Source organism: Vombatus ursinus, unplaced genomic scaffold (assembly GCF_900497805.2).
Source record: "Vombatus ursinus unplaced genomic scaffold, bare-nosed wombat genome assembly UNPS02005286.1, whole genome shotgun sequence".
Lineage (NCBI taxonomy): Eukaryota > Metazoa > Chordata > Mammalia > Diprotodontia > Vombatidae > Vombatus > Vombatus ursinus.
Genome location: NW_020945064.1, coordinates 6824596 through 6844767, shown reverse-complemented (window position 1 = coordinate 6844767; position 20172 = coordinate 6824596). Strand labels below are relative to the sequence as shown.

Here is a 20172-nt window from a genome sequence, read left to right as displayed (position 1 = left end):
CAAACCTGTGTCAGGCCTTTGGATTGACTAGTGCAGCCTCACTGCAGTTATGTGGTGGGTGAAGGGGTGCCGAGTCAGCTCTAGGTAGTGATCAGTACGTGGGTTTTAAAACTTTTGGATTCTGGGTGTCCTAAACCAATGAAGTCAGACTCATACAAAGGAGTGCAGCTAAACTACATTAGGATCCCTGAAGGCCACACATTAACTCAGAAAACCACATATCTGCAGTATGACCATAATTAGTTAGTATGTACATATAGTGCTTAAATCTTTTCAAAGTGCTTCACAACTTTCCTCAATTTATCCCCACAACTCTGGGAGGTAGACACTATCATCAGCCCCATCTTACAAATGAAGTTATTTGCTGAGGGTCCCATAACTAGTGTGTAAGCAGGACTTGAAAACAGGTCTCCCTGAGAGATTGGATTCTTATCCAACGTGCAGGCTAGGTGCAGACTAGTCAGAAAAGGACAAGCTGAGGCGCATACCCAGTCTCATTCCTCAGAATTTCCGACAGCATTTGGACAGGATTTCTGCCTGTCACACCCTACCTCATGTTATACTTACATGGACTCTCATTTTTCCATCTTTGATTCACTCCCTGGGCACTTAATAACAACTCATTTTTACATGGTGCTTTAAGGTTTGGAAGGTGGTGGGAAGACAGCCCAGAGAACCATGACCAAAATTCAGACAGCATTTATGGATGGTGGCTCAGTGTCAGAACTTTCCAATAGGAAAGGAATGGGCTGCCTTGGGAGGTGTTCGAGCAGAAGCTATTCTAGATGCTGTAGAAAGAATCTTGGCATTACTTAAAATAGGGAATATCGTTCTCCCTCACTCGAGGTCAAAGGTGAGTCTAGATTCTCCGAGATGCTTTTCCCAGACTCCCAAACTGGGGAATAAAACAGCCCTTATCACATCTGGCTGTAGATGCTCTGAAACTTTTTATTTTATTTTTAAAAAAAGACAACAATAATTTATATCATTAAACAAACCAGAAAGCTGAACAACCTTCTTCCCAAACCCCATTGATGAGCATAAGTACTGGCCGGAGAAGATGGTCCATGGCTCCACACTGCTCCCCTTGCCTGGATCTGTGGGATGCTAGAGGGCCTGAGACCCTGTCCTTCGGTGAGGCTGTCCCCCAAGCCTCTGCCTGAGGAGTGAATTCCAGTCATCTCTTTGGAAAGGTGATAAAAAGGGCCCTTCCGGTCTAGTCTTCTAAGCCTGGGAGCAACTCTGCTGTTTCCACTGTGTAAATCCATCTGGGCCCTGGAACCCGACACCCCAGTGGCATCACTGCTTGCACAAGGGGCTGGAAGTCTCTTTTATTAGCAAAAGGTAAACAGACACAACGAAAACCTTAAAAATATAGAAATAATCTAATGAACGTGGCCACCTCAAAATCACACAAGCACAAGTGGAAAAATTTCTCTTAATTTCAGTTTGGGTTCTGGCTTCCCCAGGTTCCCTATCATCCCCCTATGCTGATCCTGTAACTAGGTTTGTTTTTGATTTTTTTTAAAAAATATAATTTTTTTAAATGTTCCATAAAAATACTATTGTTCCTAGTCAAACACAGATATTGCAATATGAAGAAGAGTAACTGCTTTTTCCTCGCTCTATAAAATGTGAAAAGGTTATCACACTGGTTAATATAGAAAAATGCCAGAATCTCTAAGTATCACAAAAGCTGGTACCAAATGAGCAAGGCGGAAACTTTACTGACTGCCAAGATATTAGGATGGGGCTCCCGTTCAGGTCTTCAGCTAAGTTTCTCTTCCAGTCTCTCCCACCTCTCCACTCCCTTCAAGTCTAACCTGTCTGGATCAGCAGTAACAGAATTTTTAAGCATGAAAGCCAAACCATTGCTTAGAAAAAAAAGACAACTCGATGCTCCAATTTAGCAGTCGGACATCCCTCCCTCTACTCAGCTGCCCTCTAGGGACCGCCTGGGTCTCCAAACACCAAACAAACCAGTTTTTTACTTTACCCAGATGAGAGGTGAAAGTCCTCACTTAGACCAACCTTTGAACTGGTAAAAGGTGCAATCTTTTCCTACCCGAGGGAGGGCACTGAGGATTGACCCCTGGGGTTGGCCTGCTCTCCTTGTGCAAGGAATAAAGATTCCACCTTATTAAAAAAGGTGCAATTCAAATAAAGGTGACAGGGAGGCCTAACTGCTAGGGAATGCTGAAGAATGAGCAAGCCTCTTGTCCCTCCATGTGGAAAAGGTGACTTTTGACCCCAGATTTGGATTCGGGCCCAGCCAGGGCTGCCTTCAGTTCTCAGAAAGGGACAGTGCCAGGGCGGCCTGAAATGCAGCCTCTTCGTCGATGTTGTAGTCCTAGGGAAAAGAAAGGATAGGGAACTGACTCAAACACGAGAGAAAATTATGAATAGTTTTCAAAAGAAATGCAAACTATCAATACGTCTGTCTCCTGGTCCTCCTTCTGCTGTGAGGAGTGCGTGCCTGACATCTACCTGCCAGCCACGGACCCCAAATGTACCTGCGAGAATGGTGGCTCTTGCACCTGGGCAGGCTCCTGCAAATGCCAATCATGCCCGTGTGCCTCCAGCAAGAAGAGCTGCTGCTCCTGCTGCCCAGGAGAATGTACCAAGTGTGCCTGGAGCTGTGTCTGCAAAGACCCCCAGCCTGGGAGCTGCAGCTGCTGCCAATAACGTCTTCACTTCCCTTGGATTGTAAATAGAATTTAATTTTCGTAACGCATGGATGTGTTTTTACTGTTTTTCTATGAAATGTATGAATTAAAATAAACTTGATAAATACCTTAAAAAAGAAAAAAGAAATGCAAACTACCAGTAAACACAAAGAGAAACACTCCAAATCACTGTAAGAGAAAGGCAAATCCAAACACCATACACCCATCAAATAGAGACAGCAGAGGGTGCAGAAAGCCAGGCACACTCATACACTGCTGGCAGAGCTGTGAGTTCTTCCAATTGTTCAGGAAAATAATTCCAAATCTGTTCCTATTCTTTGACTAAGTGATTCTACTACAGGGCTTGGATACCAAGAAAGATGAAGACAAATCAGGAAAAAGGCAACCACTGATACTGAATCCAGAGGTCAGATAATCACAGGTGCCAAATGGGTCAGGGAAGAACAGGTACATTGGCTACCCTGTAAAAGCCAGGACGCTGATAGTTGTGGAGAGAAGGAAGGCAGGCAGGGGTGGGACAGGGAGGGAACAGTTAATTAATTGCAAGGCCAGTCCTCTCACCCTGGGTCCCCCTCAGCAGGGACCTTCTCTGATCCCTGCATTCCTGCTCTAAGGAATAGCCCCCAACCAACACCTATCCATGGGCAGAATCACACAATCTGGACCAGCTCTTCTAACCCCCACCTAAATACAACAGCTGGTCACCAGCACCCTGAGAGCACCTTAAGGTCTGCAAAGTAGATCTCCTTTGATGCTCACAACCTCCTATGAGGAGGGTAAGTGACTTGCGCAGGTCGGAGGCTGGATCTCTCTTTTGGTGTCCTGACTTCAGGTCCAGTGCTCCACCCATTGCAGCACCTAGCTGCCTCTATCATAGTTCATCAAGCCATGACTAAAGAGGCTCCTTCCCCACCATCCGCCCCCAGCCTTCCTCTCCTAAGCTGGACCCGCCCCTCCTAGGCACTGGCAAACCCTCATTGAGAATGGCCCTTTCTGTAACTGGGGGGCCTTTGAAATCTGTCCGGGAAGCCTGACTCACAGCCCTGCAGTCTCATCTGCAGGGGGCCTTTTAACATGCCACGGCTAGTGAGAATATCTAAGGGGGTGAGAAGTTCAGGAGACCACAGGAGGCTATGACTCAGCATCTTAATGAAGATCTGTGGGAAGCTGCCCTTGGCCTGAACTCAGCCCCCTCCCCGAAGCCAAAGGGATCAGTGCCTTTTAAGGTTCCTGACACGCCCTCTAGTGGCCACGAGGGCCAGGCCACTTGCGACCACCCCGGACCTCTCTGGGCCTCAGCTTCCTCAGCCACAAAATCAGGAGATGAGACTAGATGGTTTTTTCAGCCTTTTCCAGACCTAAACCCGAGGATTCTGACTCTGACCCACTGAAGCTATGCTTCTGGTAGGACAAGCCCCTTCTGCCATTTTGATGGCAAGGAGAGCGTCTGGTGTGTGGCCCACCTGGGCTGGCACGCCCACAGACCACAAGATTGCCCCAGAAGGAAGAAGGAGGGAAGTCAAAGGTGATGTCCAAACTCTAATACAGCGCCACAATTTTCCTGGTAGTGGAAGAGGCAAGAAGGGCCCCCAGTGGTCAGGGCTGGGCAGTTACTGTAAAAGGTGAATGGGCTGTCCAAGAAAAGAGGATGGCTGTGAAGAGCAGGAGTGGCAACTCTCCTGGCAGACTCCCTGGGCCCCACCGCCATGGCTGTCTGTGGCACGTGGACAGGAGGGTGCGGCGCAGGGGTGCAGCCTTTGGAGGGTTCCAGGCCCCAAGTCGCCCCTCCTTGGGCTTCAGAAGCCTTCATTCAATCACCCTAACCCAGAAGCAAGGAGGCATTGTCATACCCAGCCCAGAGAGAACAAGATGAAGGCCCAGGAAGAGGAGAGTGCTGGGCTCTGCTGCCTGGACAGGCTGCCTTGTCCTAGTTTGTGGAAGAGCCGATTCCAGCCGTGACCCAGAAGCCAGTGCCCTGCCAGCTCTTCATTTAGACCAAAGCCCAAGGCCCCAGCATTTGGTATCAGGGTGTTGGGAAGGGTTCGGAGAGGCGAGGAACTGCTAAGAGATCCTGTTGTGTGGGGAGCTACTCCCCAAAGCTGGAACGCTCTCCCTCCTCCTCTGACCACTGACCTCTCTGGCTTGCTTTAAGCCCCAACCGATATCCCACCTTCTCCGAGAAGCCTTGGCCAGCCCATCTTAGTTCTAGGGCTCTCCAAACCTTCTTGTATACCCTGTCTGCATGCATGTGCTTGCTTGTTGCCTCTTTTTGTATCCCAGCACCTGGCACACAGCAGGTGCAGCCAGCCTCTCCCCTCCCCAGGCCGTGACCCGAGGGCACTCACCACAAAGGTGTCATAGGAGAATTTGTGTCGATGCAGGAGGTGCTGCAGGAAGTTGGCGCTCTTGTAGCTGGGGTCGCCCCAGGGCATGGCTGAACAGATGGGGCATACCTGCAACACAGATGGTGCCAGAGCTGAGTGAGGGCCCTGGCCAAGGGCAGGGTGGGGCAGAGCCCCCTCCTCCAACAAGCAGGACTGTTTAGTTCTGGGCAAGCCTGTGCCTAATCACACCCCAGTGCCAGCTGGGCACAGAGACTCAGGACCACCTCATGCTCCTCTCCCCCAAATCTGGACAGGCCAACCTTATCAGTGAACACCGAGGCAGGCCCCTGTTTGGTGAACCCAGACATACCTCCCCAAAGCCCCCACTCTGCATTCACCACGGCGCTGGGCACCGTGGACAGGCTCCCACACAATCCGTCCTGAAGACAACCTCCCCTCCTACCCATGAAGAAGGGGGGGCACCCTTCTTTCCCCCAGACCACAACTGCCTTGTCTTTTCTTTTCCTCCCTGTGATGACTGCCCTTCTCCCTTCTCCTCCCCTGGGTCACACACCACACCGAGCAGGCACTCACATAGTGTTTGTTGACTGACCCAAGAGGCTCTTCTTCACCTTTACACCAGGATAACCAAGAGGGCAGGACCAACAGTTTCAGAACCTGAGCCAACAGTGCAGGGAGTTTTGTGCCCACAGCACGTCTGACCACAAACACGGTGACATGCCTTGGTGGGTGCACAATGAATCGCTGCTCTTGCTCTGAGAACTTTGCATAATGGAATGTTATATCATGGTAATATAATGGAAAGAAATCATTCCATCTTTCCCTCTGCCTTACAACCCCTAAACTTAGTCCTTTAAAAAAAGTTTTATTGATGTATTTTTCCAGTGTCTAGTGTCTAGAATCAAGCACGGCCACTGGATTGATCCTAGTTTTCATGGTACCAATGTTGTATCGTCCTCCTCAGAATCTCTAACCCCCCCTACACCCATGCTACACCCACCTTCCTTTCCCTCTCGTGGGCTTTTGGGGAATGAGTTCAATTCCAGACTACGCTCCACACTCTGGCCCTCTGCCCCCTTTTCCTATCAATGCCTTTGCCACACCACATCCCATCTCGGATTACTCCCCACAGCAGCAAGGTCACCACCATCCTCCCTGTCAGCCAGGCTCACAACATGGGCTGTCACCCTTGATTCCTCATTCTCTTTCCTCCCCCACACCTAATGTGGTGCCCAGTTCTGTTGATGCTACCTTAGAAACATGTCTCTCCTGACATGACCATGACCCCTGGGCAGGCCCTCGTCACCCCAGACCTGGAGTATTGCCTTTAGCCTCTCCTCACTTCAGGCCAGCCTTCATTCAGCTATCAAACTGATCTTTAAGCTTGGGTCTGACCACATCACCCATCTCTATTCAAGAAACCCCAGTGACTACCTATTATCTCTTTTTTTTAAATTTAAAATTTGGTTTTTAAAAAAATCTTTTTATATATATATATATATATATATATATGTATATTCTTAAATTTTTTAGAATTACCTATTACCTCTAAGATAAAAAATGAAATCTCCTTGGTTTTTAAAGGCCTTCATGACCCAATCCCTTCCTACCCTTGGCAGTCTTTTCTTCCACCTTACTCCCCCCCGCCCCCGTTCCTCGGCAGTCCAGTGTCACTGGCCTCCTTGGTGGTCCTCCATCTGCACCTCTCCTCTGTGCTGAGAAGGCTCCTCTCCTTGCAAGTCTCAGCTTAATTCCCACCAGAAGGTGCAGAGGCCTCCCCTTAGAACAGCTCCCGTCTCCCCCGTCTATCCGGCTGCAGGTCACCTCCCCATCATACTGGGACATTCGAGGGCAGGCACCATTCCTGCCTGTCTGTAACCCCAGTGCTCGACACGGTGCTCCTCATCACCAGGATGTGTGGAGCACCACCCGGCCTGAAGCCCGCACGGCCCCCCGCCCACTCACCACTCGGTTGGGGTCGTTGCGATGATTCTCCATGCAGTGCTTCACCAGCTCCTGCTGGTCCAGATTACGGGCTCCACAGTACGGACACACAAAGGTGGATCTGTTTGGGATATTGCTGAGCAGTGGGGAGAAGAGAGTTAGGGATTTCAGAGATCCTCTCATACAACGCCCTTGTTTTACAGATGAACAAAGTGAGGTCCAAAACATTCAGCAGCTTCCACTGTGTGCAGTGGCTGGTCAACACCCGTCCAATTGCCCATGAGTTGCTTACTACCTTGGAGCAGGTCTTTGGTGCTGCAGTCTCCTCAGTTTCTTGCCCATCTCAAAGATAAATGATGCCACATGGGTCCAATTCACAAGGGCCTACTCTTTACTCTGGGACAGAGAAACCAATGCTGCAGGGCCCTAACTACTCCACCCTCCTCTGCCTTCTTTCCCAGGGCCCTACACTTTCATTGGGAAGATACAGAGAAAGCTCCCAATTGTCTTCCTTCTGCTTCCAGGGGCAGCTAACGATGCTGACACCACTGGGCAGAAGCCAGGCCAGCCTGTCAGTTGGGGAAGCGTCTCTTTTCTGAAACTGAAAACAGTCACAACCAGAATCAGCCTGGCTCTGAGGGGCCTCCTCCTCTGGGAGGGCACACGCCCCCCCCCCCCCCCCAGGCGATGTTCATCCCCCTCCTGCAGCTGAGGCCTCTTGTCCTCTTCAACCATCCATCCATTAGGGGATTGGCAGGGATTGACCAAATCAGAGAACCAGTCAAAGACCTTTAGAAAGAAAACAGCAGGAAGGAGGCCGGGTCCAGCCCATGTTCTAAGAATTCAGAAAGGGGAACTCCCACCAGCCCCAAATGGCTGCCCTGCCTGAATATTTACTAACAAAGCCCAAATTTAAATGTTTACTGAACTGGCAGCAGCATCTCCCGTGACAGTGTGGCTGTCTCCCTGGCCCCTGGAGGCACTGGTCAGTAGAGGACCCAGAATTAAGAATAACTGACAGAGGGCAGCTAGATGGCATAGTGGATAGAGTACTGGCCCTGGAGCCAGGAGGACCTGAGTTCAAGTCTGGCCTCAGACACTTGACATTGACTAGCTGTGTGACCCTGGGCAAGTCACTTCACCCCACTGCCTAGACAAAAAAAAAAGAGTAACTCATACAACTATTACATTTTAGCTGTGTAAAGGATTCCCTTCACGAAAACCCTATGATGTATGTAGACCAAGTATCATTGTCTCCACATGAAGATGGGCAAACTAAGGCTCCCAGTCAAGATCATAGACAGTTTTACATTTTCTACTCTCAAGGCTTGTTAAGGGTTTTTAAGGAAGAGATTAAAAATCAGGTTAGGAATTTAATCCTGCAGATCCTATCACCTCCCTCTTCCTCCCCACCCTTTTCTCCCCCAGGGATCCTGGGGATTCATGTCACGAAGGAAAAGGAAATGCCCATCTGGCGTTGCTTACCTGGGAATGGGCTGGGATGTTGGCACTACTGGGACAAACTTGGGACAGTTGGCCATCTGCTCTTGGACCTTCATGCAGGAAGAAATGTGTGACCTCATCTTTGCAAGAGTCACCTAAAAGAGAGCAAAGGGCAGGCTGAGGTGGAAGGCCTGGTGTGCTGCATTCATTCACCAAGAGGAAAACACAAGATGGTGATCTCACGTATATAGGAGCTGCCCCTGAGCTAGGATTCGTGGCACTCATGTACCAGCCAAAAAACACAAGCCTGCAGGAAACTTGGAGCTGTCCACAGTTCTGGTGACTGCCTCTTCTCAGGAAAGAGGGGATAGAGCGAGGACAAGTGCAGGGAAGAGTAGCTAGCAAGATCGAGGGCTTGGATCTCATCTGGAGGGATGAAGGCAGAGCACGGACGGGATGGAGAAGCACAGAACTGGCCAAACAAGCAAGCCCTTAAAATGAGACTGAGGCAATTTCAGGACAAAGAAATGAGATCCTGCTGGATACATTCATTACCAGGTGACGAGGTTGTGTTTGCCCAAAATAGATACAAGTTCAAGGTAAGTTCTTGGGTAAAGCCAACTTGGAATTATTAAAAAGGGGCAGCGAGGTGGCGCAGTGGATAGAGCACCGGCCCTGGATTCAGGAGGACCTGAGTTCAAATCCAACCTCAGACACATAACACTCACTAGCTGTGTGACTCTGGGCAAGTCACTTAACCCCAACTGCCTCCTAGTTGGCAAGGGCAGTCTGAGGATACCCAGACAAAAGAAGCTGCCCTGAAGGAGCTGACATTCCTCTGGGGCAGCTCCCACATAAACCGAGAAGCCAGAGAGGACGACCAGTTGGGGGAGGGGCATAAGGAAGGCAGGCTTCAGAGTGGACGTGGTACCTGAGCTGAGCCTGGAAGGAAGAGAGGCATAGCAGAAGAAGCAAGGCATTCCAGGGTCGGGGACAGTTCATGCAAATGCAGAGGCCGATGGAAGGCCAAGTTCAAGGAATACAGGTAGAAAAGTCCGTGGGCGACACCCATCAGGTGAGAAATTGAGGCAAGTCTGGAGGTAAGTGGGAACCAGAGTGGAGAGGCTCAAGTGGCAGAGCAAAGGGAATGTGCAGTTTAGAGCAGAGACTGCAGGGAGTAGCTGAGGTCTCGTGTGTAGGGGGTGACCCGGCTTTCAGTCCTGAGCCTCAGCCAGTTCTGACTGAGGTTTGGAAGACTGGCCAGGGAAGAGCCAAGAAGCAGAGGGACCAATCAGAAACCAATTTTTTTTTTAAATTAATAGAAAGACAGCCAACTAAGCAGATGTGGGAGGGAAGAGAGAGGAAACAGTCAACAACGGCTATGAGCAGGGCTCCTAGGTGACTGGGTCAGGAACTGAGCTACCTAATATTTTTTCCAATCAATCCTGCTGCTAACATGGCGGCCCTCACTATTTGCCTTGGAACTGTTCTCTCCCTTAATTAGAATGAGAATTCCTTGAGAACAGACTGTCTTGCTTTTCTATGAGTATCCTCAGTTCTTAGCACAGTGCTGGGCACACAGCAGGTGCTTAATACACGCTCTTCCATTCCATGGTGTTCTGGCCCCTTTTAGCTCTAAGCTGATTATGGAATTTGAAATCTCATCAGCCCAGGAAGTCATGGGGATGAAATCACACGCTACCTCCATAAGGTCAGCTATGACTCCATGAGAGTCTCTCCCCTCATTCTCAGTTCTCCTGAAGAACTGTCACAGACTGATTTCTTTCTAGACTGGATGGTTACCTGGCTAACCCATTCAAGATGATTCGCCAGCTCTCGGTAGCTTGACGGGAAAGGGCTTGGTAGAGTCTGAAAAGTATTTCTCATGAGAAACAAAAATCAATACCAAAGGAAGTCCACCCACTCATCATGAGAGGTATGCCTTCAAAGACAGAAACAAATTCTCTTAAGCAGTGTATGAGATCCTTTACCACTCCCAAAAGCTGAACACTTTACCTTCTTGCTGCAGCCCCGGCATGGAGCCTTGTAGGATGACAGCTGCTTTTCCACATTGGAGGCTTTGTCCACTTTCTTTGGGTCAAAGGGCATTCGGCAGAGTGGGCAGAGTGGAGATGGCACCTGGAGGCATGGCTGCAAACACTCCCCACAGAATCTATAAAGAAACACAACTCCTGAGCCCTTCTGGAAGCATGGGAAAGAGGCTTTGTACGAAGTGTCCTGGGTGGCCTTAACAGCTGTCAGCACAGGACAACGGGCCTCCTTTGACTCCTGATACACCTCTACCCTCACCTCCCTAGTCACTGATCACAATGCCATGCTCATTCTGTGTTTATCCTGGATGTTTGGAAAAGATTAATTTCTGTTTGTTGGGCAGACGGCACAAAGAGGGATGTCTCTGGATGTCTTAGCTTTCATTATCAAGCTTACTGTGTGATCTTGGGGAAATACATTTACCCTTTGGCCTCATCTGGTTCACCTGTAAAAGCAGTATGACAACGTTACCCGCCTAAATGTGTAAAGACTCTCTTGGGATCTTCTCCTACCTATCTGAATGCTTAAGTCAACAGTTCAGAGTGTGGGACTCCTGGGGGTCCTGAGACCCTTTCAGAGGGTCCATAAGGACAAACTATTTTAATAATAAGACCTTGTGTGACAAGTAAAAGTCCTTCCTTTTCCAACTACCTAGGGATGCAAGGTTGGATTTTTAATACTTCAACCAAAACGATATTATCACAACAGATTGACAAAATCAGATATGAAAATCCAGCTATCTCTTAGATCCTGAGAACAAAAAAAAAAATCTTAGAAATGTTGGTCTAAGGAGAAGTTTAACACTAAAACACCTAAATACTGCCTATCAGACTCTCCCTAACCCTCAACCTCTCCCTGTCTACTGGCTGTTTCCCTAATGCCTATAAACATGGGAACAAGGAGAGGTTTCAAAGTAAACAGAGCACCAGCCTTGGAGTCAGGAAGATCTGAGTTCAAATCTGGCTTCAGATACCTACTAGCTGCATGACCCTAGACAAGCCATTTAACCTGTTTGCTTCAGTTTCCTCACCTGCAAAATGGGGATAATAATAGCACCTATCTCCCAGGGTTGCTCTGAGTATCTATTGAGATAAAATTGAAAAAGCACTTGGCACAGGTACTCTTTAAATGTTAGCTCTTATTAAAAGCCCTTACTTGGTTCATCCAACCCCAACAGTCACATTTTCTCCCTTTTGTGACTAAATTCCATAAAAAAGCCAACCACAATTGGTGCCTTCCTTTCCTCTCACTCTCAACTCTGCAGTCTGGCTTCTGACCTCATCATTCAACTGCTGCCTCCAAAGCTACCAGCGAGACCTTTCTTTGTCGCCACATTGATTGGCCTTTCCTCAGCCCTCATTCCTCTTGAGCTCTGAAGCCTCTGACACTGCTCCTCACCCTCTGCTCTCTCCTGCTTCCCTCCTACCTGTCTGACTACTCCTGCTCAGTGTCCTTTACTGGGTCTTCTTCCAGGTCATGCCCACTAATCGTGGGTGTCCCCTAACACTGTCCTGGGCCCTTTTCTCTTCTCCCTTTTACTATTTTCCAGTCCCCACGGGTTCAATAAACATCTCTATGCAGAGGATTCTCAGGTCACTTATCCAGCCCTAACCAACTTCTCTCTTGACCTCACCTTAAGCTCAACACATCCCAAATGGCATCATGATCTTTCCCTCTAAGACTTCCCCTCTTTCTAACTTCCCTATTAGTGTGAAGGCTGCCACCATCCCCTTGTCACCCAGACTCACAATGGAGGTTGCCACTTTTGATGCCTCAATCCCCTTTCCCCCATATCCAAACAGTTCCCAAATCCTGTTGTTCCTGCCTTCATGACATTTCTCATGTGCCCCCCTTTCTCCTGACAGGGTCTCATCGCCACACCCCCAGACTGCTGCCAATAGTAGCCTGCTTCCAGTCTCTCCCTACTCCAGTCTCAATGATCTTCCTTAAACTGAGGTCTGACCACGTCAGCCCCCTAGTCAACAAACTCTTGATTTGGCATTCAAAGCCTTGGCTACCTTTCCAGTCTTCTTATGCCTTCATCCTCCCCCCTCCTCTGTGATACCATTCTCCTTGCTTGCTGTTCCTAGCTCACACAGCCTACCATCTCCTTCCTGGGACTCATCCCTGATCCGCCCCGGCTTCCTTCTAGTCTCAGCCAAAGGCTGCCCTTCCCAGGCCTGTGGCACTGAGATGCCTTCTAACTTGTGCCCCACATTTCTTGTTTGCCCCCCCCCGCCCCCGAGACTGAGCTCCTTGAGGGCAGGGACTGGTTTTTACCTTTGTTTGTATCTTCAGTGCTTAATCCAATGCCTAACACGGCACACTCAGTAATCACTTTTCCAATGCATTTATCAATTATGCTCTTGTTAATAAGCAAGTCTTTGTTGTTTAGATATTTCAATCTTGTCCTACTCTTCATGTCCCTCTTTTGGGGTTTTCTTGGCAGAGATACTAGAATGGTTTGCCATTTCCTTCTCTAGCTCATTTTGCAGATGAGGAAAGAAAGGCAAACAGGGTTAAGTGACTTGCCCAGGGTCACACAACTAGTAAATATCTGAGGCCAGATTTGAACTCAGGTCTAACTCTAGGACCAATACTCTATCCACTATACCACCTAGCTGACCGCATTAATAAGCTCTGAGCCCCTCTAATGCTAAGCACAATACTCTGCAGGAATGTCTTCATAAGAGCTGTCTGCACCAGAGCAGTACTTTGGGTGGGTAAATGTGATAATGAGATGCCCCAAGGATCTATCCAGGGACCATCTTTATTCAATAGGAACAGAGTCAACAAGTAAGAGAATCCAGCGTATTCATATGCCCCACAACCATTAGGAGAAAGGAGACCTCCTTTGGAATGTCTACTGTCCAGAAAACTTCTTCCTTTTCATCTTTCAGATACGGTTCTCACCTGGTGTATAGAAAAGTTATTCCCAAACAGCATAGCCACTGGGCAAAAGTGTCAGATCCACTGGATAAAAAGAGCCCAAGATGAAGAGTTCAGAAGCCAGTGGCCTACTCTCAGCTCCGTTTCTAAACAGTCAACATTTACTAGAGGTCAGCCTACCTGGTCTTCTCAGCTCCAAAACCAATTCTATACATCAAAGTTGTAGAAAAAATGGTAGATTGTCAGAAGATGGATTAAACACCACTGACAATTACTGTGTGACCACAGGCAACCATGTGACCTTGCTAAGAATCAAGTTTCCTCATCAGTAAAATGGAGATGATCATACCTTACCTGTAGTACCCATCTTAAAAAAGCTGTTGCTAACTAAGGTCAGCCTTAAGGCCAAGCTACAGAAAGTGTTTTGCAAACCTTAAAATGCTACATAAACATCAATTATCATTATTAATTGTGTGGCCATGAAGTCACTTTATCTTGGTTTCTTTCTCTAGGAAATAAGAGTACTAGATTAGATAGGTAAAGTCCTGTCCAGCACTAACAAGAGTTCTCCCAACATGTGGGGTGTGGTCCAAACTGGGGAACAAAGTGGTGGGCCACCTAAGCCATTCATGTTACCACATAATCAAGTTAAAAACAAACAAACAAAAAAGAACACCAAACCCCCTGAAAAACAACTAGAAAGATCTCCAGCCTCTCCTATCTCTCTCCATCTCCCTTGCTTCTCCCCCCAAATATTCCTTCCTTCCCAAGGATATGGATTATCCAGGCTAGCTTTTTCTTCAACAATTTCCAGGAATATCTAATCATGGAGCAAGGGTTAGAATGGATCCCACCCACCCCTCCCCACCCTCAAGGAAGGCTCCACCAGAGGAGAAGGTAGTCAGCTCCAGGGATTTCTAATTTGAAAACACAAAGAAGATGGAAAGAATGGAGGGTCTACAAGACGAGACTGCAGTGCCTCAAATCACCTCATTTTCTCACTCTTTAAGACTTCAGCAAATGCCAGAGGGAGATAAAATCCCCAAGTTCTGTGGGCCTTGCAGGAAGGAGGCAACATTAATGTGCACCGAGCTCAGAGTCTAAACATAGGGTTAGTTAGGGAAAGTGGGGCATGAGGCTTGGGAGAAGGCAGATAATAGAAGATTAAGATCAGATACAGTCTAAGTAGTTGGTGGGCTCTTCTGCCATGAGGTCTACTGAGGGCTGTGGGGAGGAAGTAGTGATGTGAAGCCTCCTCTCAGTCCACCCAGAAGGAAAAGCTGGTATCCAGATGGCAAACAAAGAACCAGCTGTAGTTCCGGGCACCACTGGTTCTTTCCAAACAGGAGGCAGTGCTGAGAGGGGGCCTCTGTTTGGACTTGGGAGCCTAATCCATCAGTGCGCCTTCTTTGGCACAACTATAATCGCTCTAAGAGCACCTGCATGCTTGTGTGCTGCAGAGGCCTCCTGCTAGGTCACTGAGATGGCAAGAGAGGGCTAGGGCCAGAGGCTGGTAACTGCCAGGCAACTGGACCTTGCTTCCGAAGGCTTTTGCATGGACTTCTCCCCACTCTTCTCTCCTCCCTGCTTTTTCACACATACACCCCTCCAGCTGGTATTTACAATTACTTCCCACTCTACAGAAGCATGTTCATCACCCAGAGAAGGAACAGTTGTTATTTTCACAGGGCAGAGCTCGTGGGCTTGGGGGTGACACCATTTGTCACTTACTTCAGGAGGTGAGGTGAGGCACCGCAGGGGAGATGTGATCGTGGGAGCGTGCACACGGCACACAGCCCCCACCTCCACTGAGTGCCACAAAGAAGCCTCATTCCCCTTCCCAAGCTCCAGTGGCTGGGCCCAGGGCTGGCCCACTTACCTTCACCAAGGGAAGGCACTCCCCCCCTTCACCAAGCGAGCTGGCCAGCCAAAACCAGTCACCGATGGAGAACAAAACATAAGGGGAACCATGGCTCAATCCAAAAAAGAGAGAGAAGCCAGGCCTAGCTTTCAGACAGCCAAGGCCATTTATTTTAGAGGAAGAAGAAAAGCATGCAATTGGCCTTAAAGAGGTCAAAGTCTGAACTTAGCTCAGGCCATTTATAAATTAGGGGAAAGGAATAAACAATTACAATCGCACTCACTAGGTGCCAGAGACTGTGCTAAGCACTTTATAAATATTATCTCAAACTGTCCAAGGCTAAGAATAAAAAACCATTCCATTATCTTATTTCAGAGGGATGGGGGGAAGAGGCCTCAGGGACCTCAAAAGGGCTGCCAGATCGGCCTCACGCGGACTCAAAGCATCCTATCTGACAGCTATTTCAAGGTGTCAGATTCCCCGGGGAGGTAGGCAAGCAGAACAAAGCGTCCAAGCTGTGGGCGTTCGTGTCTCCTGGCTCCTGATCCAGGTTTCAGGCACTGTTACCTTGATGTTTTCAGATCCAAGAGCGTGCAATTACGCAGCGACGCTGGCCTATAATATTACAAAGTCCCGCCAGAACTTGCCCGGGTCCTGGTGATAAGCGGCTTTTTGGGCTGTATTAATCATTTGAGTGAGGGATCAGAGGCCAAGAGGGGACCAAGCCCTGGGCCAGAATGAGCAGAAGGCCCAGGAGGGGGCTTCACAACCAGGGGCCACTCTCTCAGATACTAATAAGGTGGAATATTCTCAAGATTGTAACATGTGGCCCAAATGGACATAGTGCTGGAGTGAATAGACCCAGGTTCAAATCCTGCTTTAGGCCCTTTAGGAGCTGTGCACTGAAGGGCAAGGGGCTTTACCCTGGAAGGGATTCGGTTTCCTTATTAGTAAATAGGGCTGATAATATATATTTGTACTACCTAACTCACAGAACAGATATAAGAATTTTTGTAAAACTACTCACAGCTTGCTCTGGGATGGGCAGGGTTATCCCAGATTAAAGGTGACCCCAAAAGAGTGCAACATCCTGAGGGCAAGATATTTCCTGTTGCCTCAGGCTGTCCAGGTAGGTGTAGCTGCCCCCAGCCTAGCCCGGACCTCAGAGCCTTTCCCAGGGTGGGGAGGGTAGTTAATATTCAAGCCCACATGACTCATCTCAATTAACCACACACAGACCTTCCAAAATGGGTCAAATCTGCCATCAGGGCCTTCGTTTCACAGCATGCTAGCTCACTTCCCCCGCCCTAGGTGATGCCTCCCTCCCTGGCTTGCTGGATGGGCAGCAAGGAGACCTGGGAGAAGACTCTGCCTGAGGGTTCATTACTCTGCAATGCCAGGGACCCCATCCTGGAAAGGACTGATCCTGCCCAAGAGGAAAGATGCCCCCCTCCCCTGGCACCCGCCAAATGCTGAGGACACAGTCTGGGTTTTGCCATGAACACCAGCCAGGGTCACTAGATCTCTAACTATTTCAGTTAATGTTTGATGACAAGACAGCCAGTTAAAGCATTCATTAAGTACTTATACCATGTGCCAGGCACTGTGCTAAGTACTGAAGATACAATCAGAAGCAATCAAGAGTCCTGGTCCTCAAGATGCTAACAATCCAATGGGGCAAACTATGTATAGGAGAGGGGTGTGGGGCCCAGGAGCCTAGGCATGGGTGGAGCTGGCCTGGAGGTGCCTTGGAAGCCTGGCAGAAGGGTGATGAGGATGGTGCCGGTGTGGAGATGGCCTGGAATGTGCCCAGCAGCCCTGCAGGGAGCCTAGACACACAGATCCAGATCACAGGGCCAGCCCCCTAACTAACCTAGAAAACACAAGCCCAGCCTAGGGCAGTGACTTGTACAGAGGGCTGGTAAAACCCACACCTCTTCCTCCTCCCCTCTTTGATCTCTTCAGAATTTAATGCCACCTACAGGTCTCCAAATGTCTCCTTCAGCTCTTCAGTCATGGATAGTAACATACACAAACATCTGTTTACTCTCCCTATAATTTCCTTGGAGCCTCTGGGATGCTTGCTGATGTTGGGAGGGCCAGATGCCAGCAAGTCTGTGAAATACCTGGACTCCCAAAGGTCCCTCCAAACATGGGTGCTTTCACTGAATTGTCTTATAGCTCTACTTTTACTAATAATTGGGACTGGGGATATTTGGATGCCAGAGTAATGTAAGGAACAAAGAAAAAGGCTGCAAAAGGTGGGGAGAAATGGGAAGAGAGTGATAAAGCCCAAACACTTGATCCTCCCTAAAAAAGCTGACTGCTCTAGCCACCAAACCTAAACATTAATGGGATTAATCTGAGGGTTAGAAATTGGATATCGGGCTTTGGTTCTGAGTTAGTGGCCAATCTCTCTACAAGTGAGATTCAGATCTTCCTAAGGACTATGTAGATGAGACCATGTGAGACTGTCAGCTGTGGGCATCTGTGTGTACCAACCAGTTAGTGGGCATGGCAGAGATACTGGAGTAGTTTGCCATTCCCTTCTCCAGTGAATTAAGCAAACAGGGTCACGCAGCTAAGTGTCTGGGCCTGACTCCAAGCTCAGTAGTCTCACCAGTAAGCCACTTAGCTGTCTCCAACAGGATGCTAGAAATGGAAATTTAGACATAGCCTCAGGGTAGCTAACCCTAAGAGTGGTCAATCCAGTACCATTCCCTAACAAAAAAAAAAAAGAAATCTACTTTGTGGAAGGTGATCACTAAAAGCCAGGGGATTTGTGGGAATGTAGCAGATAAAATGCCCAAGGAAGCTGCAACTGACCTAGCAGGGCCATTCAAGATAAGGAGAGCATAGAAGGATTTTGTGACTCTACATCTTTTGCACTTGTTTGAGGAAGGTGCTGTAGAGACTAAAAAAAAAAAAAATCAAAACAGCACTTAATAAGAGGCATGGGTCCCTAAAAAAGCAAACTAACTACAAAGCTCTGGGGAAGGAGGCTAAAGGTGAAACAGCAATACCTCATATAGGACTATGAACCAGTGTGGCCAAAGAAATCTATTCTGGAGAAATGAATGGAAATGAAGTTTCAAGCTTGATATCCTATAGGATCCAGAGTTACTCTCCCCCACCCCAAAAGATGGCTTAAATTGTATGAGGCAGCAGAAGATATTGAAAATTCATCGACTTTCATCAGTAAGAAAACTTTCCTACACATAGTACCTCTTTAAAGTAGAAACAGAACTGGGAGCTCATAACAAGCAAAGTCAAATCACATGGAATCACAATGAGACCGCTCTAAATATAGGATCAGAACAAGCTACAACAAAGTTCTTCCCCCAAGGATTTCTAGACTTCGGCAGTACCATATGGAGAAAACACTATATTTAAAAGTAATACAGTTGCTTCTGAGGGTGTGCGCCAAGATGATCCCCGCACCACTGAAGGTCAAGTCGGAGCATCTAAGTGGGAGGGCACCTTGGCAGCCCCCTCCAAAGGCTATGAGGAGGGAAGCCGGAGGCTCGGGAGCACTGTCCCCACTGCAGCCGCCTTCCTCCGCCTGAGTGGCAGCCACACACCCACTGCCGCAAACAGCTGGGAAAACTCAGGCTGCCTCCTTTGTTTTCAAAGCCTCCCAAGACGTTGTCCCGGCCTGGTGCAAGGCAACAGAGGAAGCACTATCTCTCCTCCTTAGGCGTGAAGTAGCTTGCTGCGGCTGCTGGGAGGAGGCGTCACACTCCTCACCCCTTATCTAAGAATCAAAGACGGAGACCTGGAAGGAGCCCAGGAGGTCAGCTCGTCCAACCTTTTCCATTTTCCACATAAGCAAACTGAGGCACTGAAAGGGAAATAAACTTGCTCAAGGTCACACTGCTAATGAGCGGCAAAAGCAGGTCCTCTGACCCCCAAACCCGGCGTTCTTCCCTGTGCACGGGGCACGTGCATATCAATCCTCCCAGGGACATTATCATCTCCCGTTTATCCTGCCTGCATCTTGTTTGTACACCGTCGTATGCATGCTGTCTCCCTGATCACATAGCGAACTCCGGAAACAGGGAAGCCACAAGTCGTGGCTGGTAGAAGGAAGGGGGCGTCCCCATAACACCCACAGGGATCCTCCACCGCTACACGAGGAAAACCACCCCCAAACCCCTGCTCTTCCACTCGGGTTGGTCCGGCAAAGACTTCTACGAACTGAGCTCTTTGGGGAAAATAAACTAAGGAGGACCACCCCCAGTGAACCCTCCTGCGGGGGGGGGTGTTGCAGCCAGACAAGGGCCCCCTCCCCATGAATCCTCCTTCCGTAGGGAAAGGGGGGGATGTTACAGCCAGGCAACGGCCCCCTCCCCATGAATCCTCCTTCTGCAGGGAAAGGGGGGGGGGTGTTACAGGCAAGGGCCACCCATCCTTCTGCAGAGCAGGGGGGCTAACCGCCCCTAGCTTCCTCCCCTTTCTCCTGCAGAGCCCCGCCTCCTCCCCAGAAGGGACCAGAGTATAGACAACGACTACTACTGGCGCTGCTGCTGCTACAACTCGCTTTTCTGCCCAAGCCGGGGTGGACAAAGCGTCCTCCTCCCGACGGCGCCGAGAGGAAAAGGGACGGCAGGGGGGCGGCTTTTCGCCGCCGCCTCCCGCTTTACAGATGGGGAAACTGAGGCCCCGCCGCCCCCGCCCGGCCCGGGCCTCACGTGTGTCCGCAGCTGCCGATGGCCACGGGCCGGTGGTAGACCTCCAGGCAGATGGGGCAGCTGTACTGGGCCTCCAAGCCGCTCTCGCCGCCGGCGCCGGGCCCGGCCGGGGGCTGCGGGGCGCTGGCAGGGGCTCCGGCCGGGGGGTGCTGCCGCTGCTGCGCCGACGCCACCAGGCTGCGGAACATGGCCATAGCGGGGCCCGGCCCGCCCCTGCCCGCCGGCCCCGGCACGCCGGCCCCGCTCGCTCCCAGTCCGCC

At 49.4% G+C, this 20172-nt stretch overlaps 1 protein-coding gene across 3 annotated transcripts; it reads right to left on the bottom strand.

Annotated features, from left to right (window-relative positions):
* Nucleotides 1-928: 928 nt before the first annotated feature.
* On the bottom strand, nucleotides 929-20121 carry RNF166 (ring finger protein 166). Of its 3 annotated transcripts, XM_027847717.1 has the most exons (7): nucleotides 19913-20106; nucleotides 10436-10592; nucleotides 8462-8574; nucleotides 6998-7112; nucleotides 5033-5140; nucleotides 2514-2698; nucleotides 929-2350 (listed from the first exon to the last, which is right to left on the bottom strand). In XM_027847717.1, exons 1-7 carry the CDS (start codon nucleotides 20104-20106, stop codon nucleotides 2062-2064), a joined length of 1161 nt encoding a protein of 386 aa, XP_027703518.1. In that variant the 3' UTR covers nucleotides 929-2061. The 3 variants fall into 3 exon arrangements, with proteins under 3 accessions (XP_027703518.1, XP_027703519.1, XP_027703520.1); XM_027847718.1 differs by lacking the exon at nucleotides 2514-2698 and having other exon boundaries at nucleotides 2262-2350; nucleotides 19913-20121; XM_027847719.1 differs by lacking the exons at nucleotides 929-2350; nucleotides 2514-2698; nucleotides 5033-5140 and adding an exon at nucleotides 5152-5689.
* Nucleotides 20122-20172: the final 51 nt, after the last annotated feature.

What these genes read in the sequence shown, in the direction of transcription:
- RNF166 (XM_027847717.1), bottom strand. Translation starts at nt 20,106, where the DNA reads ATGGCCATGTTCCGCAGCCTGGTGGCGTCGGCGCAGCAGCGGCAGCAC. An exon ending in ATCGGCAGCTGCGGACACAC is followed by an intron (nt 10,593 to 19,912) that starts GTGAGGCCCGGG and finishes GTTTCTTTATAG; the next exon opens with ATTCTGTGGGGAGTGTTTGC. An exon ending in GCCGGGGCTGCAGCAAGAAG is followed by an intron (nt 8,575 to 10,435) that starts GTAAAGTGTTCA and finishes GCTCTCTTTTAG; the next exon opens with GTGACTCTTGCAAAGATGAG.